General features: G+C 47.5%; 1 protein-coding gene across 1 annotated transcript in view; it reads right to left on the bottom strand.

The window, feature by feature from the left end:
• Positions 1 to 344: 344 nt before the first annotated feature.
• Positions 345 to 21164, bottom strand: part of PNPLA2 (patatin like phospholipase domain containing 2) — a 30068-nt gene continuing 9248 nt past the window's right edge. The window contains exons 2-9 of the mRNA XM_056354183.1: positions 14352 to 14584; positions 14125 to 14190; positions 9974 to 10183; positions 8990 to 9050; positions 7982 to 8149; positions 7448 to 7580; positions 6556 to 6678; positions 345 to 5714 (exon numbers count right to left, since the gene is read on the bottom strand). Coding sequence (XP_056210158.1) covers positions 5450 to 5714; positions 6556 to 6678; positions 7448 to 7580; positions 7982 to 8149; positions 8990 to 9050; positions 9974 to 10183; positions 14125 to 14190; positions 14352 to 14584 — 1259 coding nt within the window. The 3' untranslated portion in view covers positions 345 to 5449. The remainder of the gene's footprint in view (positions 5715 to 6555; positions 6679 to 7447; positions 7581 to 7981; positions 8150 to 8989; positions 9051 to 9973; positions 10184 to 14124; positions 14191 to 14351; positions 14585 to 21164) is intronic.

Genomic DNA, 21164 nt, shown 5'->3' with positions numbered 1-21164 from the left:
ACTGGAAAAGTCTCAGCTCCCTGAACAACTACTTAGTAACCCTTTCACAGGCGCCAAGCTCCTGTTATTCCCGCAAGATGGTGCTTAATTCCTCTTGGAAACCGGGGTTGACCCAGAGGCTAATATCATTTGAGGCATTTTGGCTTGAAGAAGTCAGAATTGAGCCAAAATGCACCATTTTTCACCTCCAGGTCAATGCCTCATTCATTGCGTGCTGATGCATGTTTACCCTGAGATCATTTGGAACAGGATAGGGCTCAGCAAAACAAACCCAAGTCGTGCAGTGCATTGAAAGATAGGTAATAAACCTTTAAATGGCAAGTAACCTACCACAGCCAGGTAAATACATCGAGAATGTTTTTATTAGAAGGTATATTTCTGCCAAAATAAATAGTTACATGTTCTTCAGCAAAACTTTAGAAAAAAGAAACAGGAGGGGGGGAAAAAAAGGATCAACAATTTAATACTGAACTCTTAAAGTGACTGTGAACACTACTTAGTGACATTGCTGTGTAAATACATGACTTGCGTATGCTATTGCTGGGCTAGTTGCTGCTCTGACATCAGGGATTTCCACAGGATCTCCGCGTGCATTGCGTGCCTGAGGGTCGTCTTAAACTCAGTGACAGCAGTGGAGTCCCAGGACGCATTTAGCTCAAAGAGCTGCTTTAGGTGCTGTTTTCAAGAGCAAGAGAAACCCCCAGAAGAATATGGTGTTTATTTCAGTTACATTTCTAAATCTTCCGGAACTAGAGGTTTCCTTCCCCCCTCTCCCCGTTCAGGAGAGCTGATGTGGATCCATCCCATGGATGCAGTTAAGAGACTGTAGGAGTGGAGCTGCTGGCAGAATGGAAAGACAGCAACATCCCACCAGTAGGCAAGAGGAGGAAGGGAGGGGAGAGGGGAAGCAAGTACTGCTGCATTCAGACACCACAGGGACACCGAAGGCAGGCAGGCCGGAGCCCACCGTAAAGGCACACGGTGTGTTTGGCACAAACCAACCGGCTGATGAGGCAGCCGGGTGAAGTGGTCCATTCTCTCACGGATTTAAGAGGAAGACTGAAACAAAGCTTGAGAAAAGAGTTGGTGAGACCCTCTGACTTCGGCAATGCTCAGCCCTGCCACCCACCACATCTAGCACGTGCTTAGCAGAAATGGACCCCTAAGGGATATGCACGGAGTTTCAGGTATTTCTCCCACAACCGCTGAGGCAAACATGAGAGCTCTTCTCTCAGAGGAAGGAGTGAATTACTAGATTCATTTTTTAAAACTGACAAAACCACTGGGAAACATACAACAAGTCCTAGGGACACCCTAGTGCTGCCAGACAGCAGGTTCTCTTTTATTCTCTGGTCTGAGTGCTGCAGGTATACAGCCCTCCAAGAAGTCACAAGAAAACAGCTCCTAGGTCCTATAGATAGTGGTCAGAAGTGTTTTCCTTGTACCCCTTGAAAAAAAAAAAAAAAAACCACCTTGCAACAGTATTAGCAGTAGGGCAGGCAGCAAACCAAACATAACACACACAAATTGCAGCTTACAGACCATGCCATAGATACGGACCGTTGTACACAACACAAAACTACAGCGTTGTACAGGTTAGGGGCTGGTTAGATGCACCAGAAGTTTGCCATTAGCCTTGTTAAAAGCAGCAACTAGTACCACAGGAAGGAGGGGGAAAAAAAGTGGATTCCTGAATGCACAGACCCTTTCTGTGAAACGGTAGAAACGGCAAGGGTTGGGACTCTGCTTGCAGAGTTCATGTGAATGCTATAAGGAGAATTGGACATGGACTGCAAGATGAGCTTTTGGTCCAGGAACCTGACCTCCCAACCGCTGCATACTGGAGAGCGGACAAGCCCTGGCAACCGCCCGCTGGGCTGCCCAGCCACACATTTTGGGACCGACTGCTCCAGATGGCTACCTCGTTCCTATGAGCTGCGCAAGGGTAGGTTAATCAGCTGCGGCCCAGAAGAGAACACATGCCATAAGGTACATGCAGAACAAAGGCTTGAGGAACTCCCGTTACAACTATCACAATAAACCCCTCCACATCCAGTCCAGAGCCTATCGTGAGGTTTCCAGGGATTTCAAAGAAGCGGGGTCTGACCTAGACAAGGCAGCACTGCAAAACAAAAAAGCTGCTCTTCAAAAGCAGCCACAGCCCTTTTTCTGCATTAGCGGGCAAGAAAGTCTTCCCCATTTTCTTCATCCTTTGCTGCTCATTCATCACAGATTGCAAGAATTTCAAGTGGATGTGTGAAACTTCTTTTAAGGAAGCAGAAGGTAATTTGAGGTATTTTTGATCTGCAGTTCCTTTATCAGAGCTTAAATCTATAATGCCAACAAGCTATCACACAACAGCCACCGCACCACCTGGGGAATAAACACAGGCAGAAAAAGGGTTAATACTGAGTGGTGTTTTCCCAGTATCCGTTCACACCCTGCAAATTAGCATAGGGAAAACAGGAGTTTCCTCCCTGAAGAGTTAGGCCTTATATTTAAAGCCAGGCTTTGGTTTGTGGTTATAGTTTGAAGTGTACAAAAGCTTCTCTTTGAGAGGTTAACGCAATAAAATAAATGACAGGCGAGGTGAGACACAAAATAAAACTGTTAGTCTCTTGAAATGCATGGACCAGAACCAGCAAGCCTTCTGGATCAGAGCACTGGAAGACAGTGGCACCAGCCCAGTCAGTTCTAATGCAAAAGGAGAACAGAGGAGATCCAGGGGATAAGGGTGCCAAGCTGCAATTTCTTAGCGCACTCTGTTGCCAAGAGAATTTTGTTTCATAGTTTAGTGGTTTACATAATCACTCAGTGGTTTTACCAGTCCAGGAAGAAGGGATAAAAAAACCCAACAAACAGTTGCATCATTTTCTCCACCCTTATATTAGCACAAACAAGGCAGAGTCAAAAGGGCAGCACAAGATTTTCTTTATATAGCTTTGCCCATCATAGATGTTTTGCTACTGGATGAAATGCCTTCATTTCTTGCCACTAAATATCTACATGTTCTTGCCAATTGCTCCGTGTGCTTTGGGGACGCGAGATATGCATTCGGCAAACTAAGCACTGTGCCTGTGCCATTCCCCCAAAGAAAGCAGCCCAAAGCAGTGGAAAAAAAGAAATCCCACACCAAACCACAAAGTAAACACCTTTTCTCAATTCCATTTTTTACCAAAGTCATCCTGTTCCCACTAATTGCCAGTAGCTTGCTGCTGGTTCACTTCAGTTAGTTACATCCATCTAGCAGTAAGCTTTTTCTGCAGGCTTTAGACAACCACAAGATTGACTTGTTTTATAATCCACTATTCCTATTCTGGTGTCAGAATCCTCCAATTTTTTTCTCTTCCTGTAGCGACTTCCCTGTTCCCTGATTGCCCTAACTATGTGAAGCTTAAGACTAAATCTGACTGCCTAAGTGCAGGCCTGCTTCGTAAGCTATATGCAGGCCCTTGTGTTACATGGGTAGGTTACTATCCAGGAAGGGCAGTGGGGTGATTTTTAAGTCACAGGTTTGTATTTGCACCGGCATCTCCCGGACAGTTGGTTAGCACCACAGCTGCCCCATCTATTGCCTCCCAGCTTGCAACAGCCACTGCAGAAAAGTCCCGATGCTTATCGGTCTCTACCACAAACCAACCAACCCATGCCCAGTGCAGGATCGTGCTGGTAGGAAACAGCACCCACCACCTCACCCACACTGCTCATACAGATGTGATTGAGCAGATTCACTACTTTCTCCAGCTATTAGTAGAACTGGGGTTATTTTTCCTTTCTAAATCAAAGGTGCAAAAGAGTCTATTATAAATCACTATTCAATGTATAGGCTATGTAATCAGCTTCAGCTATCCTATCCTGCTCCCCAGCAAAGACAGCGTGTGTTTGCTTTGGCCACTTGCATACTGTTTGTGCTAGGAGAGGTAGATGACGCCTCATGCAGCTAGACACGCTGCAGAAAAAGATAATACCAGAAGATGATTTTGTGGCATAGTGCAAGGACTTAAGCTTAAGTACATGCAATCCCCACAGGAAGCCGTGTCTTGCCCCGCGAAGAACAGAGTTCATGCCTCTGCAAAGGAAGTCACAACCAGACCACCGAGAAGGCAGTACCTTAGAAGGCACAGTCCTGCCCTGCTACAGACCTACCGGTTCTGGTCTTTTAAGGGACAAGATAAAAGTAGCCAGTTCCAAGCAGGCTGCATGTGCACCAACAGTCCTCACTTCGCTTCCGCTTCTCATGCTCCCGCTATTGCCAGCTGCAGAGCTCTACCTGTGAGCCACAATGCGAGACAGCCAAGCTGTGAGGCTGGTACAGCTACAAAGCCCAAATCTCTCTCACTCCAAAGCCTCGATGTCCAAACTCTGAGCAAAAGACTAAGCCAAGTCCCAGTTTGGCAGGAGATCCCTTTTGCATCACTCATTTGAGAGTTTCCTTCAGCTGTACGGTCCCTTAAGGAGCAAAGCCTGACCCCTGTCAGAGGCAGCCACTGCCCCAGCACTTGCTGTGACACTCCCACCACAAGCCACTCAACAGTAACGTGCCCTGCACAATCTCACCTTCCTACAAGCCCTTCGCATTGTTTCAGCTGCTAAGCTGATCCCGAGATAGTTAGGCTGAGCTTTTCCAGGGCAACCCCACAAGAATTCCATTCAGTGCTAGGAATGGGGCCTCAACCTCAACGTGTTTCCCTAGAAAAGTTCTGTCTAAATTACTTTTTAAATCAAGTTCAATGACTTAACACTCAAGGGTTCAAGCTGCAGCAGTTCCAAGAGGACAAAAATAAAAAAGGGAGAGATCATGACAACATGAATCTGGGTAAATACATGGATTTTTTTACATTTTTGCAGTTCCAGCAGAGTCTGCAGCAGGGCCAGCTCTGGCTTCCAGTGGGGATGCAGTTAAGGAACAGAGGAAAGCACGTGGCTTCAGCAAAGAAAGTCAGGAGCAGATTTGGAAGCATGAGAAAAATTGGTTTGGCAAGAAGCTACTTCATCTTCCCCTAGCACAAAGAGCCAAGGGATGACAGATGATTTAAGAAAAACCCCAAGACTAACGCTCTAAAAAACAAAGGAAGCTAAAAGCTGTATGAACTTGAGAGCGTCATCTACGTCCCAATTATTTGGCGGTAAAATGCCAATAGCAATTTAAAGTGCATTATTTGGGAAAGCTCAGCTGGGTCAGCATCAGCCTGGCCACAGGCAACGGCCAGGTGTCAACACAGGTCTAGAGCAAGGTACCAGCTCGCGTGTGTCCTTGAACACGGAGATCCCTTGCCTGGCCCAGTGGGCAACAAATGGCTACAGTCAATTCCACCAGTCTCCATCCCAGGGAAATCCCCTTTGCAGCATACTCAGGAGCACAGGGCAGCCTGCTGCTGAGGGATGAGACTGGTCTCACCCTATGTCCGCTCCCCTTCCCACCCACCCTCATCCCCTCCCAGCAGCAGGCTCAGAAGAGCGGCAGGCACTCTTTCGCACAGTCTAGAGGTGGAAGCTTTATAGGAAACCCTTCCCGAGGGAAGAAGGAGGCCTGCATGTCCATGTTGATGCAGAGTAAGCCCAGCATGAGCTGGCGCTGGTACTCCTCCCACTTCATCATGACATCAGACAGGGAACGGTTGTTTCTCATCCACATCGGCAGGGCTTCACCACAAGGTGGTGTGGAAGAAATTGGCATGGTCTGGGGCCCTCCAAGCTCGAGGTGATAGTAAAGCCTGAAAGGCAAACATGTCAAGAATCAGTACATGGGCAGACTTAGCAGGTCACCAGACCAGAGCTCCAGAACCGCAGAGCTATTTTGTTCTACTACTGACTGCATGATCTTAGTCACAAGTCTCTGTGTGTGCCCGTTTTCCCCCTCATCGCTTCATTATTCAGGACCATGTGTCCTTGTACTTCACCCCCTTGCACTACGATCCAAATCGGAGCTGGGACCCTCTGCCGCCTACTGTAACTCACGATTTCCTGTGCTCATCCACGCAACACTGTCTTGCCTCAGCCTCAAGCCATGGCCTACTACAGGGAGTTCAGTTCAGCAGCACAGGCACATGGCACACAGACCCAAAGCACCGGCTCCCTCGGAAACACTCCGGTGTTCCCTGGTCACCTCCCCACCCAGTTAAGCCGGGCCTAGATCTCAAGGCAGAAAAGGTAACTTGAACACGAGTACCTCTTGGAAGGAACTTTTAGGGGACCCTGGGTCAGCAAATGCCACACAGACAAGCACCTCAGTCTTCTACAGGGAGCATGCAATTAGCTAGCATATTGTTTTAATCAGACCTACATCTTCTGCCCTATTGGTATGGTAACAGCTCCATCACAGGGTCTGCCCTGTAGCGGGAAGAAGGAAGGAGACCACGCGCCGACTCTATTCAACAGCTAAGGAAGCCAAGAGACCATGGACCAGATTTACATTTTAGGTTAAGCAGTAAAGCCCTCCAGTCAATTTGGGTCTTACTTTCTCTGCTCCAATGGAGCAGAGTCTGTAGAAGTGAAAGGGGAAAGGGGAAATGGAAGGATCCTCCAGAACAGTGCTGCGGAGGAAAGCAGCCATACCTGGCTGAAAGGTGGCTGCCCAGTTTCTTCTTGGCTTTCTTCACAAGATAGTTGCAGATTTCAGTCATTTGCTGCCTCATCCATCTAATATCCTCTGGGATATCTGGGAGCCATTCCAGCAACCTGGGAAGAAACAGGGGACAACCATTAGTTGGGACACACAAAGGATAGGATGAAAAGAATGCCAGCGTTGCCTCCTATCAACGTTTACATTAATATTAGTGACAAACGCTTAAGAGCCATTTACACTACCATTTATGGACTAAGGCAGAGAAGCTACGAAGGTTGAGAACAGCCCGGGAACTTGTCATTACATTTTATGTCTGCACTTCCCATAGGTTTCACCCATTTTCAGATTTGGAAAGTGTTTTTGCCTAAGCCTTTCTATTCCAAACTATCTCCCTTCCAGAAACTTTTCCTAGGGTGCTCTGTACTAAGAGCAAGCCTGACAGAGCTGTCTTTCCAGCCATGTAAGTGTAGAGCTGGAAATGGCTGGGAATACTCTACCCCTTACTCCAGCGGGGAACCACCTCTTGTGTGATTCCTACTTTCACCCCTGCACTCCCAGTTCAGAAGTCTCTCTCCAGGCTCCAAATTTTATCACCATTTCCTAGGGCAAGTCCCAGGACATAGCCATCTTCCTTCAAGCTGGAAGTATCTGCTGTAGCTAAATGACACATGAAGGCAGAAAAAGTTCTGTGGGGTTTTGGTGGTTTGTTTTTTAGGTTTTTTTTCGTATGTCTGGTTAAGTGGCAGGAACTCTTTCCCCAGGAGCTCTGACACTGCGGAGTTAGAGAGGAACCTACTCTCTGTCCATTCGTGCTCCACCAGCTACACAAAACATTTGCTGCACTGGGAAGACCACCACTGAGGGAACCAGCCGAAGGCCTACCTGACAGTGAAGGAAACTGCAGACTCCAGAGGCAGCATGTAAGGGACCATCATTGCCGTGGCCACACGTATAGGCAGCATGTTGGTAATGCCAGTCAAGAAACTTCTTCTTTCAGCACAAGCCTCCAGAAGAGCTGAAGACAGAAGAGAACATGGCTGAATCCCCACAATGGGGCTATCCCATTTCCTTGCCATACCGCAGAAGTTAGAGGTCTCCCCTCTCCACCTTCTTTAAGGAAGTCTTGCTCAGGGCCGGTGCAGATGAGAACAGCAGCTTTTAGCTTTATCAGACTCCCAAAGGAGTGAGCAACAAGACCCCCTCCTCTATTTACCATGCAGAACACTGTCAAATGAGTCAGCCTCTCCCTGTTCAGCCTCCACAGGGCAAATCACAACTTTAAGAGGCCTCAAGTCCACCTAACCCCTGGATATGGCCAAGCCCAGCCACAAGCAGCACCCACACATCCCAGTAATCCTCTGAAGTGGACTAGTCAGCACAGAAAGATTGCCTGGAATGGCTCCCTTTGGATCATACCTTGGTTCAGTTTGGGAGGCAGGTGTTCAAAGATGTGCTCTTCAACAACAGCAAGGGCAGTATTGTCCTCAAGCTCATCCTCGCCTTCTGTCTCTTCCTCTTTCTTCTCGCCTGGAGGGGCTTCTATGGCGAGGAGAGGACGGGCAGGACTTGGACGATGAAGGAGTCCTAAGAGAAGTCAGACCATAAGGATGATACAAACTAGCTGCCCTTCCTTGCCTTTAGAGTGTCAATTCTGACTTACATCTATTGTAACAATTACCATGAGTTAGAAACCCTGCTGCTTTAAGACCATCCTCTCTTCCCCCGCCAGAAATTCTAGCTTTTCCCCTTTAAGTACCACAGGGTGCTGTTCGGCAGCATTTTGTTGCTATAATCTGCCAGTCACCAGTCTTGCAGGCAAGATTTCCCTCCCGCAGCTTAATCCGCAAACACAGCTGCCTGCCTGCTCTTACCCCAGTAACGTGTGTGCAACAAAGGGCAAACAAACGTGCTTGATCTGCTGTACATTGACACCAGGTGGCATCAAAAACTCACTCAACCTGCTACAACAGTTGGAGGCAAGAAAGTCCAGGGCTTGCCTGTAGAAGGGTGTGCAACTGTGTCAAGCTTCCAGGCACTCAGGGCTGCTGAGGGCATGCCTGCATGCCGCACTGCTGTGCCACGTTAGAGGTACCCTAGCTGCACGTACAAAAAGAGCGAGGTAGCTGCAGGAGGTACAAACGGCACCGGTACCCAACAACTGTGTTGGTGTAGCACTGAGCACGTGCCAAAACCGCCACTTTGGTATCAGAGTGCTTACAGTCCTGCATTGCACTGGAAAGGTGTCTACTCCACCTCTGCTTCCTGAAATGCTAGAGTAAGGCTTATTAACAGAAATTCCATAATCTGATATTTGAGGCACAGCTCAGTTCTGCCTTTTCACCTTTCATATACACCACTGACAACCCTCAAAGCTTGGCACAGAAGAGGCCAGTCAGCGCACCCTACAAACACTCAGTGCCTTACCATTTTTCTTCAGGAAGTGCAGTGCATCCCGATAGCCCTGCTTGCACATATCCCGCAGCACCTGTGGACAGAGGAAGGCAAGACTATGTCACCTGGAAACTGTCTGGCTAAGCAGCACAAACATCCAGCTCAATGAGGGTTTAGAGGAATTCTGCTGACTCCTGAGCTATCCCAAGTCTCATCCTTGCCAGCCCTTTCCAGGCTTTGAGCAGGAATGGGAGGTACAATGGGAATATGTTGGATATTGGAATCACAGGATAATTCAGATTGGAAGGGACACCTGCAATCCTGCCTAAATACGGGGTTAGAGTTGCAGCCACCTCATTTCCCCTTGTAGAGATGATGCTGCTGTGAGCAGCCTTCAGCAAGTCACTCTGACAAGCAGCCCAGAATACTTCCCAGCAGATGCCAGGAAGGGCCACTGCATTTGCAGATAAAGCCAGCTAAGAGTAGCGAGGGGACAGGCAAAAACCTGTCCGAGTAATTCAGCACATGAATGCACACTTATTATGCCCAAATGCCAGGGCTATCTGAGGCTGCATTTGCTCAGAAGCAGGCAAAGCTGACTGCAGTGCCACTTACTCCACTGGCACTATTTAGGAGACAGTCACTGGCTGCAAGCTGGCAAGCTCCATCCTGACCTTAAAACACTCAAGAGCACATTGTTCCAATGGCTGATACATCTTTGCTTACAAGCGCGCCTGACTTCCTGGCAAACGCTGCTCTAGAGACTGCGCCATGGGAACGTGTTCCAAGCAACTGCTACCACCTAAATTCCAGCTCTCACAGTAGCAAAAGAAAACTAAGCCCCCTACACAACCTTGTGCAGATGGTCAAGGTTTGCCAAGTCACTGGGTTGATAATGTCAAGGTTAAAAAACAGACAAACATGAGACAAAACTAAGTGTCTGGAATCTGCTAAAGTACACAGTATGGCCAGTGCCCATCTACTGTCCCCAAGTTCTAGTGCTGCCAGGAAACTCACCTGTGGCTCTGGAGGAAACAGGGCCTTTGAGAGGCGGTAGAGGTTGCGAAGGTTGAACTGGATGCTTGTATTGGTGACTCTCAGCTCATGCATGTTTGTGGAACCGTCCCGTGGACAGATATCACTCTCTCCTGAGAATGGAGACACCGTAATGGTGTTCTTCAGCTCATATCGTGGCAAGTTGTCAGAAATCCCTCCATCAACATATCTCTGAAAACAAGACAAATGAAGCACTGTTCATTCCCATAACTGATGAAGTGACTTTTTTTACTATGTGTTCCCATTTTCTATTTGTGCCAACAAGTTGGGAAGAGAATGGAATACATCCACCAGTGCTGGAGGAGTCATAACCAGTGACAGCGCAGCTGTGTTGTCTATAATCTCCTCTTGCTACATGCCTTTCTTCCTACAGTCAAGTGTGTTGGTCACAAGTGTTCCATGAAAGGCATAGTCACTTGTGTGATGCTGACTTACATCTCTTATGGGGTTTGACTGTCATCCAGTTAAACAATATGACACACTGACAACCACCTGCAATGCACACTGTGACATTTTTCACTCATGTTCAAAATTACTAAGCTCAGATACAAGTCCCCACTGGCAGAAAGTTTGTTACCTAAGAGTAAAACCAGCTGATTTGTTGCCAGCAGGCTTATCGAGCAGAAATCCCAACACATGCATACACATTTGGAATCTACTTGCTGCAGTGTGATAAAAGAGCACAGGGGACTTGGGTTTTGCTCTTAACAGGCACCTTCTTATCAGAGAACGTTCTGTACCTATGTACCATAAACACATTTGTATTGCCCTTGCAGGAAGGGCAACCCCAGTAGCATGTAACCACTTCAAAATATTTGTTAGGAGCACCATAATTGCACAAGGGAGTACCGTAATTGCGCAAGGAGCTGAGCAAGACAATCCCCATCACAGGCCTTTGGCAGAGTAAGCAACATGCTGAAGATAAAAGGAAGGGGATGTTGGTCAAGCCAGAAGAACAGGAGGTTTGAGACCTTTGCAGAGCAACAACGCAAGCTCTTGTAAGCCTCCAGTTACAGAAGAGTCCTGCTGATTTTGTATCAGGGTTGATCCTGCCATTTGCTGCTTGGAACCCTTCCCTTTGGACAGGCTCAAATGCAAATCATCATACAGGAGCTACATAGCCCCATAAGCAGTAGCTGTAACATCTTTCAGCTCTGCTGGGTGAGGAGCTGCGCTGGTAGAAGGTGAACCCAGGCAGAACATGGAAATGCTGGTTGGAAGAGGAGGCGCTCCACTCTCCATCATGCTCTGCCTTGTCTCACAGGCAGACTGACCACTGACACTGGTCCTTTGCTGCACAATGCCCAGGAAAATGCAGACGCTTTGCACTTTGTTCTCTCCTGCTCTGGATAGCAGACAGGCAGAGACCTCTTCAGGCAGCTTCTGTGAGCCTGGGGAAAGGTTCACAGGTTCTTGGGCTGAAAGCAATCAAATTCCTCTCCTATCGAGGCAACAGGGTCAAGATGGACTGCCCTTAGTTTCTCAGGGGCAAACTAAACCTTGGGGCTACTACTGCATACAGCCTACAGGTTCAAGAGCTGGCTTGCAATTACAGTTGTAGGCTACAGCAGCACGAACTCATAGCACAGGGCATTTTATCCTCATGTCAGGCCTTGGTCACCAAACACAGTATCAAGGCAGACAGAGATCTCTGCACCACCTGGATTTGGACAGTGAAGAAAGTGGAAGGATGGGATAGATTAAACTCAGAGAAGTACGCTGTCTCAGAAACAGTGACACTCAGCTGGCTTACAGGATGCTCTCTAGACAACAGAGGTGCCAAAAATCAGTTGAACCCTTGCCCCCTTTTAAAGCGGGCATCAGTTTCCCCTAAGCCGAAAGTAACCATAGCAAATTGATTGTCATCATCTCCCCAAAGCTGCTCCACTGGAAGCCGGACTACGTGCAGCTAGAGCTGGAGACATCTGGCTGAATCCCTCTGCAAGGACAAGATGACGACAGGCCGAGTGGGAAGGGGACAGAAGCAGGCACCGCCTGCTTTGTTCAAAAAAGATGGTGGTAAGCCTTTTGGTCACTTAAGACAGACAATAGTTATGCAGCAAGGCTGCAGAAACAAACGTTTCCCTGCGGGTGGCAGCATGAGTGCACGGATGCCATTAGAAAGAAGGCTTAGCAACAGAAAGGCGACCAGCAAAGCCTTCTCACAGATGGCAAGCCAGGAACACAGGTGCAGACCCGGCCCTCGGGTCCACCATTCCCCGAGCAATGCCGATTTCCATTCCTCACTGAAGACCAGCTGCCGCTTCTTTGGATTTGCCTGAATCTCTAGCAACCCAAGCATAACCCACTCTCCCACCTCCTGCAAAGCCCCTAGCAGCAGAGCCACAGGCTGGAGCCACCAGGGGCCTGCAGGTGTGAGCACCAGCAGCTTTTGGGGGTGGTTCATGGGCTGGGCACCGCAGAAATCACCCCAGTTCCATTCCCTTATTGTGTCCTCCCATGCAGAGGGCCCCTCACTCACATGAGCTGACAATTAGCTTTCTGACCCTTGTTAGGGGTTCATCTCACCCACTTGTAGAAAACACTTCATGACTAGAGTGTGTGTTGACACTTCAGTTATTAACCCTTCCATTTCTTGGTTCTTTGAGAGTTAGGTGGTTCCCCCCCCCCCCATCTTCATCATCTACTCCATGGGGCTATCAAAGCTCAGAGAAGTAAACACTACAAATAGATTAAGAAGGCAGAATATAGATTTTACACCTTACACACAATCATACTGCTTGGAATACTGGTCCTCATGCCAGGCCTGTCAGTTCGTCCTGTGGCAAACACAGTCATCACAGGCATACTAGGAACTGTTTCAAAACCTTTTCTCAGGCTCATACCCAGCCTAATTTAACATTTACCCTCGCCAGTGGTGCCTTCCAAGAGACAAAGAGCCATGGTTTTCTAGGGAAGAGGTAGGAATTATTTCCTCATCTCTGTATTCTCTCTCCACCTTTTCCCATGAGGAATTCTGACACAAGAAATCATCCTTCAGTGTGCCAGGGCAGCTGCACATTCCAGAAACCCTGATGTACAGTTTTGGAATTCTGCGATTTTGCCTGATCCACACTAGCCCCAAAGAGGTGTCAGGCAAGAGCCACTGTTATGCTCCCACCAGCTGTGGGACAAAAGCCCTGGCTGCTGCTGCTGAGAAAATACCAAACCATTACTGAATCTGTCACTTCTCTGAAGGGCTGGACATTGGACATTTCTTCTAGTTCATTTCCCTGCCCAACCTGCTTGCACAAGACAAAACAGCCAAGCTGTATATCCCACGGGAGCAAAACTGACCCCACTTTCAGGACACAGACAGCAGCAGGAAGCAGATTTGATGCTGCACTCTGACAGACTGAGGTGTCTTGGTCAGGTCAGTTACAGGAAACCAGGGCACACATACCTTAATAGCAGTTCTCCCTCTCCCTTTTGATTATTTACTTTGCCAACATACTGCCTTTTAACACGTGTATTAACCTATGTAGCACAAGGGGAGTCCAAGGGAGGTCCTTAAGCATGCCCGCAATATCAGAGATGCTCCAATTCTGCAGAGCTTTCAGATGGTTACATTTCTAACATGCAAACACAGAAGGGACAAATTGCTCTGGACAGCCTTAGACATGATATTAAAAAAAGCTCTAGCAGGCAGCAGACCATATTCCGAGAGGAAGGACAGGAAGAACTCCATGGAAAAGAGGTCTGGTATCAGCACCACTAGTTAAAACCCTGCAGAAAGTGTCAGGCATATAGGAGAGGGACTACACACTTGTGATTTCTATCCTGGACCCAAATTCTTTCCACACGCAGAGGGCTGAAGCCTCAGTGATGGACAGCGTTGCTAAGTCAGCCAGCACCTGCCCTGACTGTGCTGTATATTACTATCCCATTAAATCCTCTAGTCTTCAGGATATTTGTAGCCAACTGCAGGCAGCAGTGAAAAGAAGGCACAGCCACTGTTGGAAATTGTTTATTTGGGAATTTCTCGTGCCTCTTCAGGTTAATTGCTGCCAGCAGACAGGCAATAAGACTGACAACACTGAGTACCAGGATTTCTGCCTTCTTATTTGTTAGTACATGATTTAATGAAGGAGCATCTTAAGAGTCTTACTTACCACTCCACGCAAGGTTGGAGGTATCAGCCCACAGTACACAGGGATAAAGGTGCTGCAGACACAGGCCTGAAGGAGAAAGAGATCCAGAATGTAAGAAGCAGATTAAAGCCTTCTGAACCTATTACTCTTCTCAGAACACCACCTGGCTGACAATTATACTCCAGCACTAAGGCAAAACAAAACTGCATGCAGTTCCTGCCTAGCCCTCTGCAGTAATTTCTATTCACCTGGATGAGCTCCTCCTTGGAATGGAAGTCTGACAGTATCACATTTTCTCCATCAGAGACTCGTGTCAGGGAAATACCCAAACGTCCTGCTGCAACTTCATGCCCATTCTCCGGCACAGTCTTGGACAGGCAGAGCCGAATGATCTTCACCAAGTTGAAAGATGGATGGAGTGGGCCCAAGAACCTCTTCCGGGCTTCTTTTGACACTCTAATAATGCTGGCACCAGCCTCACCTGCAACAAGAGGAAAAAAAAAAAAAAGTGCACCATGAAATTCATGCATGTAAGCAAAAGTGCCAGTAAACAGAAACATCAATGCTTTCCATCAAAGTGATTCCAGCTCTGCTGTGAACGTCAGCTACATCTCAGGTGGGCAAGATGGACACTATGTTCCATTAGGGAATCAGCAACTTAATGCCTCCTTTGGTGCCCCGTGCTCAATTCCACAGCACAAAACTGGGCCCTGATGACAAGCAGAAGTCACACAAAGGCATGCCTGCCTTCCCTTTCACACGGTGACCCGGCTGTTTTTGGAAGAAAGGAGACATCTCATCTGCACAAAAAGGAAGGCATCTGCTAAGTCCACTCTCTCACGGTGACTAGGAGCCTAATCTGGCAAGAGTATTGGAGCTCTCCAGTGGGAAAGGAGAAAACAAAGCAAAAACAACAACTCAAGCCAAACCCTCAGTGCCCAGCATGCTGCCCTTTCACACACTGACTGCTATTTCCACATGCATCTCCTAGACACAGCAAGATACAAGACAACAGTTCCTTTAAGTAGCAGCCAACCACTGCACTCCCAGGGGCATTGGGAATATACATGTGAGAAGAATGTGAGGGGAAGATCTAAAGAAACCAGGAGAAAAAAAATAAAAATAAAAAAATGCTTTTGCAAATCAAGACTTCTCTCCAATGGAACTGAAGTTCAGTTTCCGGAGAAAGATGAAAGACCACCCGTTCAAGCCAACGGGAAAACCCTCCATTTTGTTCTCTCACGCAGTCCTGCAACTGCAGAAAGGAGGCAGCAGAATGAAAGAACCTGAGTTAGATCCAGGTTGATAAATATAACGGAGATAAAAACACCACCACCCTTAATGCTATGTTGACACATCCCACTCTTTTGCAATACATGTGTGCCAGCAACATGTTTTCCATTAATATGGAAATATTCCCAGCCTGGGAATATAATTGTGTGCTTTGGAAACCCATCAACACCAGCAGCTCAACCACGCACAGAACCGGACCCTTGAACATGACCAGAGATTCTGGGGTCAGGCACTGTGAGGTAGCATCTTGGCAGAAAATCCAAAATTCCCCCCTCTGAAGCAATGTTTAACACTATAATCCCAGCCTTTTGCTCTGTCCTAGGGCAATGTTTAGCAGTCTACTACCGATCTTCCTCAATTAGCAGTAAGCCATTGAGCCCAACCTGTCCCAGATAGTAGCCACATGGTTCAACAACTTCCCAAAGTGAAGTCAGCCAGCCTCGCAGAAACTACGTTTATCCCAGCACCACGCCATCAGCACTCATAACGCTCCCTAAGACACCTTCACATCTGACAAGGGAAGGAAAGACACACAAACTGCAACAGGGCCAAAACCCAAATGAATGCCAGCCCAGCACCTTGGCCGCACGACCCCAGGGAACTCCACTGCACCAAGTGCATTGCAGGGAGTTGCTGGGTTAGCTGAAAAACCCAGCGGGAGGGTGGGTATTGAGTGTGCAGATGTGGGGATACACCCTATGTGCAAAGGCCATGGTGGTGGTGGGGGAGTTTGTGAGTAGGGTGTCACCCCAGAGATGGTGCTTAGAGAATGAAGCTTTCCGACTTGGCATCTCAGTGTGCAGAAAGATTTGATATTGAGCACTGAAGACAACTGCAATTAAATTGAAATTATGACTATTTGACCTAAAATGTGAGATGGAAGGTTTTTTTAAGAAAAACAAAATGGCCAAGTCCCAGCTATGCCAGGAAACAGACTGTCTCAGCATTTGAGGGGAGAATTCAGTTGCAGCTGCCTGCTCTATCAGTTTCACAGCCAAGAGGACAAAGTAAGAATTATTGCTAATTAGCAATTTTATTCTTTAACTGCTTTCTGGGTGTTTGGTTTTTGAGGGGGGTTTTTGGTTTGTTTTTTTAATACATGTGCAAAATACAGGTATACACACAGGAGCTTGTGAGATGTTTTCATTTAAGGGCACCTGTGATTCTGTTGGACTTGCTGGCTCACTTGCACCAAAGCTGGGCGCAGAACAGCTCTGTGGGAAGAGACAGGCACAGGGTGATCTGCAGCACCACCAGCTTTCCTGGAAATAAGGCTAGCTGAGGGTTCAGCCAAAGGAGTCAGGTTCACGTAGCTAGATCCATGACACATGACAAGCCCTCTTAGAAATATACTTGGGAGGAGAGAAGAGGTGAGAGTGGTTTAATCTCATTACTACCAGAAGTGCTATTCCAGGAAAATCGGCTCACAAGCTGTCAATTACTAGGGCTAGTCCAATGCCAATTCCAATCCACAGGAAAGTTTCCTATGGCTTTTGATGGACCTGGCAATTCAGGATACAGGGTCATGTGAAAAAGCTAAATTAAGTTCCTCTTCCCTTATCGAGGTACATACCGAGGGGCAGAGGCAATTCTTAGCATTTAGTATTGCTTGCTGTGAAAACATTTCATTCTTCTACCAACTAATTAGTTCAACACTTTTCCCTATACATATTTGTTAAGCCAACATTCCTCTAAAAGTTATATATTCATATGTGGAATATTCTGTTTTCATCAGAAAAGTCATATCCTTCTTCTTCCCTGCCCCCACCACTGCCCCAGCAGGTGTTGTTATACATGAACCCGAGTACTGCAGGGCCATCCATCGTCCTTATCTGATGCTCCTTTGCGTCATCACCACTGAAATTCAGACAGTTGCGTCCTGAAACACCCCAACGTGTCCCTCGTCAGACAGGGGAGACCAGCTGCTCCACCTCTGCTGGCTCATGCTGTGCTCATACTGCAGTAGCTACAAGGGGCAAGTTACTGTTACTGGTCGGAAAAGACCTGAAGGCAGTTGCTAGTTCGCATTTCATTTTTAAGCTATCAAGCCAGCTTCACATTAGCTTACTGACATAGCAAGATCATTCCCTTAGAGAACTGGCTGCCATGCTCGACTCCAAAATAATAACCCAGTACCTAAGACTCTACTGCCTCGCAACCCCCTACGCTACCCTTCTCTAATCTGAAAAGCATTCAGGCAGCATGCGCTATTTATAATGGTACACAAACACCTTTACTGCAGCCTGCTGCTGCTCTGTATCTGGAAAAGGAGAAGAGCTGAAGATCAATCACCTAAACCTGATGTTAGCTGGGCTGCTGGGAAGACATTTAACTGCAGCTAAGAGCTCTGAGATGAAAGAGAAAGGCTACTTTCAAGCCTGTGCAATGCATAAGGATGAGGATCTTGCAAAGGTTAGCCACCTCATGGCAGAAGGGGTGATGAGCACATCTTCAGCAGCAGGGCTTTTGCGCTAAGGGCACCGTGATGCTCTCCTGTTGACGTTAGACCACATAGATATCAGTTTGCCAGCTAGCAAAAGGACAGTTGACCCGTAAAGTATTTAGAGTGGAAAAAAAAGCCTAAGACACAAACAAAAATAGGAGCAGAGCAGGCTGACGAGGGAGGGGGCATTCTGGACATTCCACCCCACAGCTCCTGTGACCATGGCTCACCCATGACGCTGCAGCTCCCTCTGGAAGAGCTCCACAGGAGCACAAAGATCACCCTCTGTGCCAGGAACATTTCTGCTCCCTGGGTAGTGCAGCAGTCCACAGAACACAAGCTTAAAGGGAAAGCTGTCCAACAGGGATGGAGAACAGAGGACAGCACAGCTGATGGATGTAGAGACAGCATCCCTCCCATCCCTGCTGATAACAGGCACAGACAGAAGTCACACCCCAGACTGCAAACACCACACCTCACCTGGACCACTGTGGCAGGCAGAGAACTGTGCAGATCCTCACTAAACCTGCTTCTCAGTCAACATCAACAGGAATTCACAGGGACTCCTTCCTACACATTGGCAACGCAGGAGGCACCCCCCGCTCTCCTCATTCCCATTACCCAGCTAAGGCTCCAGACTGGCCAGACATACCAATAGCTTTCAAAGGAAGCCGGCTAGCAAAAGGAAGTGTGGGTGCTTTTGACATTCCTCCAGCACCCCAAGCACCCAATGCCTCGTTAGTTTGGGATGGCATGACCAAGCTATTTTAGCTGCAAGATTTTTCAGGACAGGAGCCAGCTCCTGCGCACCCTAACCAGGAACCTCATTCTGGAGCATTCCAAGTTCTGCTCAGTTATCTGTTTGAGTGATGTTTGTGCAATACTCAGCACAGATGCTCCCTGCAAGAGTCCCCACCTACAATCTTCACACTTTGCTTTCAATTCAAATGGTTGCTGAGCTTCATGGGAGTTCTTGTGTTTCCTATTGGTAGATCGCAGTCCAGACCTGAATTTAGGAATGAGAAGGAATTTACTAGCATGATCTCCCCCAAGGTTAATTTAGCTTGTTTGCCTGTCCCTTGCTAATTCAGCTGCTCCTGTACGTTATCCATGGAAGAGCTAAAAGCCAGTCTCTAAAGATGAGCAGGAGTATGAGGACAGCTGTCCCATGTTCTTGACCTGGGTACAAATCCCCAAGCTGCTCCAGCACAGCACACTCAGCTCCTGCACCTGCCTCTTCCCCGAGTACCGAGAGCAGCAATTCACATGCTTTTCCAGCCTGGCCTCTCCCAGGAGATGATACGGTCCTAATTATAACAATCCTGTCACCAGCCCAAAAACGTAAAGCTGTAAACAAGAGGTGATGAAAACAGAGTCTGCAAGCTGACATCAGGCAAATCATGAACAGAAAACTTTACTGGATGTTTCCTTACAGGTAGCTCAAAGCCCCAGGAAGTGCCCATTTGTTCACCCCAAGGAGCAGCACATCGCAACGTGCCGATGACCAAAAGCCAACCCCAAGCCTTGTGGGCAGCGACCTCAGTTTGTGAAAGATCCCACTGCTTGGCTAGACTTCTGTTTCTCTTCCCACACTCAGCTGAAGCGACCTGGTTTCCACTCACTGTCCTCTAACAGCAAGAATCAGACAGACCTTCAGCTGAGCCACGCAAAACAAAGGCCAACATGTCCTGAATGGGAACCTGACCCAAGATGTTCTCTTGGTACCTATCAGCAAGGCTGGGTGGATGGCAAAGGGGAGGTGGGCAAAGAAATTCATGCCAGCAGGAAATAAATGTGCAAAACTTCTTACAATCTTCCCTTACAAGATATTTTCAGGTGACATGTGTACCCCACAGCTGGTGTCAGCTCTTTAATTTCAGCGTGAAATCCTGGACAGATGCCTAAAAGCATTGGGTGTGGAAACAATACTACTTCTGGCAAGTGAGGGATAGGTATAACTCCCACTATTTAACACGAAGAAAAATCACCCATTTTTACACACTTGAGGCTAGGAGATGGCAACTAGCAGTGAAGCCTTTAAAGGAACCAATTCTCTTCTCATCTGTGCACGCCTTCCTGTAAGCCAGCAATATTGAGAAATACCATGTACCAGAACAAGCTGTTCTTCTGGGACTTCCCTAATTTTTGTTGTTCTGAGGTGTGTTTATTTTTAAGTTTTTCATTCAAACCTCCTCACCTACTACTTTGCCATCAGATAAGAAACAGCTCAGCTGACTTGGCTCAAGATAAGAAAAGCTTCCTTCCTGTATCTATTTTTTTTTTTTTGTGAGACATAGGTAGCAAACACAACTCTTCTTACAGCACACACCCACTCAGCCTACAGATAGCCCCTACTGCTTCACTGACTGTTCCATGTGACAGGTAACCCTCCCCAACAGGGGCTCTATGCAGGGATTTAACCCCAGAGCAACAAGCAAATGATTTTGCAAAGGATTTTTCTTAGGAAAGCCTGGCCACTGTCTGTAAATAATGTTTTTTCTCCCCTTTGCTTCAAGAGTAAGGGGCACCAACTCATACCCTATCAGAGTAACTCCTCGGGATCCCTACCAAACAGTGGTAAGCAACACCTGTTTTGACCTTACAGGTGGAGCAGGTGGAAACACTGAGAGGAAGAGACAGCTTTTCAAGTAGTGCCAGCTCTCACAGCCAGAGGCGGATGCTGAATGCTCAGCCCACAACACTTTCTGGCTCAGATTCTCAGTGCTCAGCATTGCAGAGTCTGGACACAAACAGTGCTGAGGCACAGCCTGCAGCAGGAAGACTAAGTAAACCCAGATCACCTGCAACTGTTTCAGAGCCAGAAGCCTACCTCATTAATGTGGTTGTCCCCAAGATGTTTGCTTTTCTATTTCAAGTTAAGTCTGGGGAAAAAAAGCAAAAAGCTGTTTGTCACTTTACCTGTTTAAATAAAGCCAAACCAAGAGCCATTCTTCCTCTTTCAGCCAAAAGCGGTCCTTGTTTTGTGTACCAGTTAACAGATGAACCAGAACTATTGCAAAATCCTGAATATGAGGAGCATAAGAGAATACCTGCATTTAAGCTGCCTGAATTTCTTCCTCTTGCACAGAGCAGCTCACTAGGCAGCCCACAGTGACTGCTGCCTGCCTGTCCACCCACTGGTACCCACAGGGAAGGACCCTCATGCAAGCCAAAGTACAGATGCACAACTTGTACCTCATCTCACCTCTTATAAGGTAGGTTGCTCTGCTTCGTACAGAAGCAAAAAGGCATTGGGAGAACAGGCACAAGAGCTTCCAGGCTTGATTACATCTCTAAGCTAAACCTTTAATGTAGTGTTGGCACA

Source organism: Falco biarmicus, chromosome 10 (genome assembly GCF_023638135.1).
Source record: "Falco biarmicus isolate bFalBia1 chromosome 10, bFalBia1.pri, whole genome shotgun sequence".
In the NCBI taxonomy this organism is placed as follows: Eukaryota; Metazoa; Chordata; class Aves; order Falconiformes; family Falconidae; genus Falco; species Falco biarmicus.
The sequence above is the reverse complement of the archived record's forward strand: the minus strand, read 5'-3'. Positions and strand labels throughout refer to the sequence as shown.